Genomic DNA, 5,924 nt, shown 5'->3' with positions numbered 1-5,924 from the left:
ATTTTCAAACTGGTTTATATGCACTGAACATCTGTTCTGTTACAGGTTTAAACCAGTTTCTGATCACTTAAACCAGTTTATGTGTAATGTCTGTCCCTAGCCATGGTCTCCAGTTTCCATCTATTACTGGTAGAAAGAAGAAATAAGCCACACGAATAACCTGCTCAGTTTCCCACTACAATGATCATTATTAGCTAATGAATGAGAGTTGCAGTCAATCTCCCTTCTTCCCTGAATATACTGAAGACCTGCCAGTATATGTTTAGAAGGAATAGAAATAGTTAAAATAGCCAGTATGACCAGAGTGAGCAATCTGACTTGATCAGCCTATCTTTTGCCACCTTTTTTGCCTGTTGTTTGAAGCAGTCAGCACAGCCACATCCAGGGAGGGGAAGAGGGGGTTGACTATAGAAAGGAGGAGGCATCAAGGCTTAGGACTAGAGAGGTAGCAGGGATGCTAGTTTGTAGTATATATTGGCCAGAACTATTTTATAAAGCAAGTATGCTTCTCCCCCCTGCATGCCTGGTTCCTTCCAGTGTCTTTTTTTTCCTTGCATGTGTTGTGTATCCTTGCCTTTCTCAGCATAGAGCAAACTGTGCAAGGATGTTAACTACATATTTTCCCCAAATGCAATGTTATTCCCCCCACTTAGTTTGAAAATCCAGTGGCTAGGATCATATCCAGAAACAAAATCAGAGTACTAAAATTCTGCATCTTGGTTAACAAACAATTTCCAACAAATCCATTCTTAGATCATATAGTTCTATCATCCTCAGAAACTAGGAAAGAGTCATTCAGTGTAGTACATGCAAACTTTGTTAATAATATAGTTTTCTCTTTTCTGTCTTGTAGCCAGATTTTGATGACAGGAGACTAGGACGGCCAAGATCCATGCTGAGATCCTATCGTCAGATGTCTGTTATTTCGCTAGCTTCTATGAATTCAGACTGCAGCACTCCAAACAAAATTGTCTCAGAAAGGTTGGTCATTAATATCTCAATAAGTTCTTTCACTGCCACATCCTATGTTCTTCCAGTTTTGTATGACCAAACATAAGGCAACAGGAAAACAGTGAGAGCTAAAACAATAGCGAGTGCTTTGGACAATGCCAACATCATCTTTTCATTAAAGCCAGAGCTGTTTCAGACACTGAGATATAATATTTTATGTAATATTCAATCTCTAATTGTGGAAAGACAAAATGCACTCAACACTCATTTTAGGTGGGAGAGGAGAATGACCATTCTGTTTTAAATTAACTTACTTGGCTTTCAGATACTATTTTACAAATATTACAAATACTTCAAAAAATAACATTTGTAAGATCAAGAAAATGTGACATATTTTTGTTGTATATTTTTAGCTTACCTGTTATGCAACCCAATTGTTTTTTGAAAAGCTTGTAAATATATGGAAAGGAGCAAGAAATTATTAGAACAGCTTCTATCCTTTATACTCCCTGAAATGTAGATCTTTGCTTTATATTTTCTCTCCCAAGCTTTGTGGAGATTGCATAGGCTGGGACATTTAAAATCAGAGTTTTTTTCCATGTACAAACTATCCGCCAGTTTTGGACTCCTGTGTCCTCTAACCATCAACCCTAGGATGCACAGATATAGGTGTGTTATTTCTAAACAAGTAATTATAAAATATATTTGAACAAAGATTATGTTGGCTTTTAAAAACAAAGAACCAGACTACAATTAGGAAACATGGTCCCAATTTGCATCTTCAGCATTTAACACTAAATAATTTAATATACTTATAATGTTATTTTTAATATTAGGAAGTCACTACCGTGTGTGAGGTGGCCAGATCAGCAGTACTGCTATTTGCTTTCTTGCAAGTGCTGATTCTAGTGTCCCATACTAAGTCTGAACAAGGTTCATTTTGTACCAAAGTTGAAGAGACAAGTTAAGGATACTCATTTAATGTGTTGTTTCTGTTGATAAGAAGTGAACCATGTTTCAGCTGTAAACTTTTGGAAATGGTTGCAATTTGTGCAACTGTTTTCCTTCCCAAAGATTATTGGCTAATCTATTCAGCTAATTGCCAAGTTGGCTGCACGGTTTGCAAAGTAGTGAAAAAAAAAAATTCCTAAATTTGTAAAGGGATCCACTTAGGGTGAAAGTTAACATTATGCTTAAAGCATAATAAATTGGTGTTAAAGTTAGAATGAACTGTGAGCAGTCACACGTTAAGGGTTAATATAGTTTCTTGCCTGTTCTGACCTGGAACTGGAGGGTTGGTGTGTAGAGACATGGCTAGGAGCCAGAAACCCGGGCTCTATCCCCAGTCTGGGGAAGTACAGGGGAAGTACAGGTTGGAGCCACTAGGGCTCCTACCATTAGGAGCTCCCCCATTAGGGCTGAGGAGTTGTGGGCCTACAGATTGCTTATTTCATCTCTGTGGAGCACACTGAAGTTACCCTAAAATGAGCTAGGAGGCATGGCCCAGTGTTAACTTTCATGAAGTGGTGTAACTTTGAGATTCTCAGAGAGTGCTTAGCATGAGCTAATGAGATTTAATGTGCAGATGTGCATGCTTTAAGTGCCCTAAGTATGGTCTAAGTGTAATCTGTATTAAACTTATCCCTATTATATCACAAGGTATGAAAAGAAATTGTATTACTCTTTTCCTAATGTGCTCAACCAGCAAAATAGCCTAGTTTGCTTTCAGCATCCATATCAAAACTGGCATCATAATAACTCTGCCTATATATAAATTAGGTAGCTTGGAGCTAATCTGCAGTGGTGGCTACAAAACAAATGAGACTTACATTTCAGATTAATATTTCACAAACTCTATAACATTGTAAACTAGCTTAATGTGTCCTATGAGGCTCCTATTAGATAGTTGTCAACCAGAGCACATAGTAGTATGCACATATCAATCATTTTGTACTGGTCTGCAAGACTGTACAGAAAAGTCAGCACTATGAATGATCACAACTATATTTCTGTTGCATAAGAAATCATGTCATAATACCACTGTTTTTTATAATATAATTTAGCATGTTTTTTCTGTTTTATATTTGCTACAGTTTTGAATTGGAAGTAGTATCACAAAAGTCAACCAAATCAGAAGAGACTGTACCGCAGACAACCACTCAGCCTGAGGTGAAGATGAGAAGGTCCAAGAAGAGAACAAAAAGAAGCAGTGTGGTATTTGCAGATGAAAAACCAGCACCTGATCTTTGCCTTTCTGATATGAAATGTGTATGTTACCAACCTAGAACACTTTTATACACTCTCCAAATAGAGCATTTTCTTTTATTTAATATCTGTTCTGAAATACTCTTTGCTCTATCACAAAAAGCAACCTGCAGAGACTGAGGGCTAGATCCTTAGCTGGTATAAATCAATGCATCTCTGTTGGCTTCCCCAGCTGGGAAATCTGGCCCAGAAGCTCCAGACTCCTGATGCCTAGTCAAGTATAAATGAACTACTTGGTTGGGGGGGATAAACTAGGTTTCCTGGGGAGAAGCAATTGGCTCTGCTGCCATTTTACGGTATCCCCTTCCAGTCAGGGTTATTTCAAAAGTGATGAGTCCTGTACATTCTGTACCTTGTTACAGGACACGCAGCTGTTAGGAAATTGCAAGTTTGCAAACTGTGTTCTTTAAATGGTGCCAAGCCAGAGTGTTTAAGTCGTGGTATCTCTTTAGTGCCATATATCATCTAAATGTCTTTATAACACTAATAGATCATTGGAATAACTTCCACTGTGCAATTTTTGCAATTTTATCCTCAATAGACAAATGCTTGTGAGTGAAAAAGGAGGAGCCATTAAAACAAAAATCTATGAGAGGTTTACTATTGATAGAGAAGGCTTTCTAAATATCAAGCCTGTAACAGAGCTGAATTAGAAAGGTGAAATATGTTATTTGATCAAAAATCTTTCAGGTGTGTTGTTAAAGGCAAGCTGAATTATTTCCGTGTAGGCATAAAGCCAGCATCTCTTTAAAAGACCCTGGGCCTAATTCATCAGTACTCTAACGGATCAGACTAAGAAAAAGTTAAACCAAAGATGGATGTGATCTTTTACATGTGAACATAAAACTGGATTTTCTTCTGAAATTATATCTTTTATCAGACCAGCTGTATGTGGTCGGGATAAAGTTCATTATGCATTGACATGCAAGGCTGAAAGGCATTCTTCTTCAGGTCTCTTTGGGTGATCTCAAGAAGAAAACCTTGCATTTGAAAGCTTGTCTGAATTCACCTCCCACCCCAAGGGAAAAAAAATCTTTGCTTCTTGCATAATTTATTGACCATCAACACTACAACATCACTCTAATACTACCATAACATAAAACAGCAAAGTTCCAAATTAAATGGCTTTTTGGAACAGTTTTTTTTTTTCTTTTTTCATTGCTGGAACCTGAGTTCAGGGTTTTGTTTTGGTATATCACAGACATAATTTGCACTCTCAGTGCATATGAAAAGAAGAATTGCACATGGATATAAGATATAAAATGGGACCATTGGCTTCATCTTCATTAGACAGAAATACAGTTGATACAAGTGCGGAAAAATGTCCCCTGACCACAAGCCGCCCCTTGAACCATATTATACCATATTATATATCTGTGGTAGCCCACAGGTCACATGCAGTCCACATGGCCTTAAATTGTGGCCCCTAGGCTCCCTCCTGGCTCCCCCTGTCACTCTGATTGTATCAGCAGCCAGCACCCACTTTGGCTTCCCCTTCCTGCCCCCACCCCAGCCCCGTGCAGCTTGCTGCCCAAAGCACCTGAGCAGTGTGGTGCAATAGGGGAGCCCACAGCTGGGAAGGTGAGGGTGAGGCACATGTGCAGCATTGGGAAAAGTGGGGCATGGGCATGCCATGCAGAGTATGGCTCTGGTCCTATGTCATCCACTCATGCAACCTGCAAGTAATCTGGCCCATGGCTACTTTGAATTTGGACTGCCCTGAGATAATATATGGCTGGTGGGTGGAGATATGTAAATCAGTATTTGGATCCATCCTTAAAAGGAAGGAGGGAACAGCATTAGTTTACAACACTGCTTAAATCTTTTTCAACACCATTTCAGGTGTCACAGTTTACTAAAAACCATTTCTCAGCAATGGTTTGGTTTCCTATTGTACCCTATGCTTTGCAGGCAGCACAAAGCCCAACATGTTTGGTATTGCTCATTTGCTTTGACTAAAAATAATCCAAATTCTTCCTACTATGAAGTATCTCTATGTGGCCATTCATTCGAACACAAATCCTTCTTACAAAGAATAAAAAAGCTGTGAACATGGACAAAGAGACTTAGTTAGCCATGTTAGTCTTAAGTAGAAAGCAGGGTAGATTTGCACCTTATAGATAAACAAAGAAGATACAGTGGGTTCTGCTTTATAGAATCACTGGTTAATAGAATCAGATGCTTATTTGAATCAATATGGGAAAACCAAAACCATTTGAATATTATTACATGTAAAAATCGCTCATATTAGAATCACAATTTTTGGCTTTTGGAATCATTTTACTGGAGAAGGCCAGGGATTTTGCAGTTTTGCAGCATGCCCTCTGTAGGCTGGCAGAGTTCCAGTCTGCAGCGGGCTGGGAGGCAGTGGGAAGAGGGTGGTCAGGCAGGGGGTGCCATGTGCATGTACATGCACATGGCTCCAAGCACTGTGGAGAACAGCTTCCACAGGTAAGCAGGTAGGGCGGGGGCAGGAATTGAGACCCCGTAGGGAGGGAGGGAGGAAGTTGATCAGGGCTGGAGCCCCAGTAGGGAGTAGGACAGAGCTGTGGGTGGCTCATCCAGGGGGTGGGGGCTGGGCTCCCTGGCCTGAGTGTGTGTTTGCTTTGAGAGGCACAACCTCACTGCCAAGGCCTGCCCCCACTCCCACTCCCACCCCATGCACAGATCTGTGGGGTACAGGTCCCCCTCTGCCCCTCCAGGAGTGC

The 5,924-nt window shown here is 40.1% G+C and overlaps 1 protein-coding gene across 1 annotated transcript in view; it reads left to right on the top strand.

Annotated features, from left to right (window-relative positions):
• Positions 1-5,924, top strand: part of DOCK2 (dedicator of cytokinesis 2) — a 519,632-nt gene that overhangs the window by 504,428 nt on the left and 9,280 nt on the right. Inside the window, exons 51-52 of the mRNA XM_019534715.1 lie at positions 854-981; positions 3,045-3,219. Coding sequence (XP_019390260.1) covers positions 854-981; positions 3,045-3,219 — 303 coding nt within the window. The remainder of the gene's footprint in view (positions 1-853; positions 982-3,044; positions 3,220-5,924) is intronic.

The sequence above is a fragment of the Crocodylus porosus genome, unplaced genomic scaffold, assembly GCF_001723895.1.
Source record: "Crocodylus porosus isolate Cpor-Errol unplaced genomic scaffold, CroPor_comp1, whole genome shotgun sequence".
Taxonomy (NCBI): domain Eukaryota; kingdom Metazoa; phylum Chordata; order Crocodylia; family Crocodylidae; genus Crocodylus; species Crocodylus porosus.
Note: the sequence above shows the minus strand (reverse complement) of the source record. Positions and strands in the feature narration are given on the sequence as shown.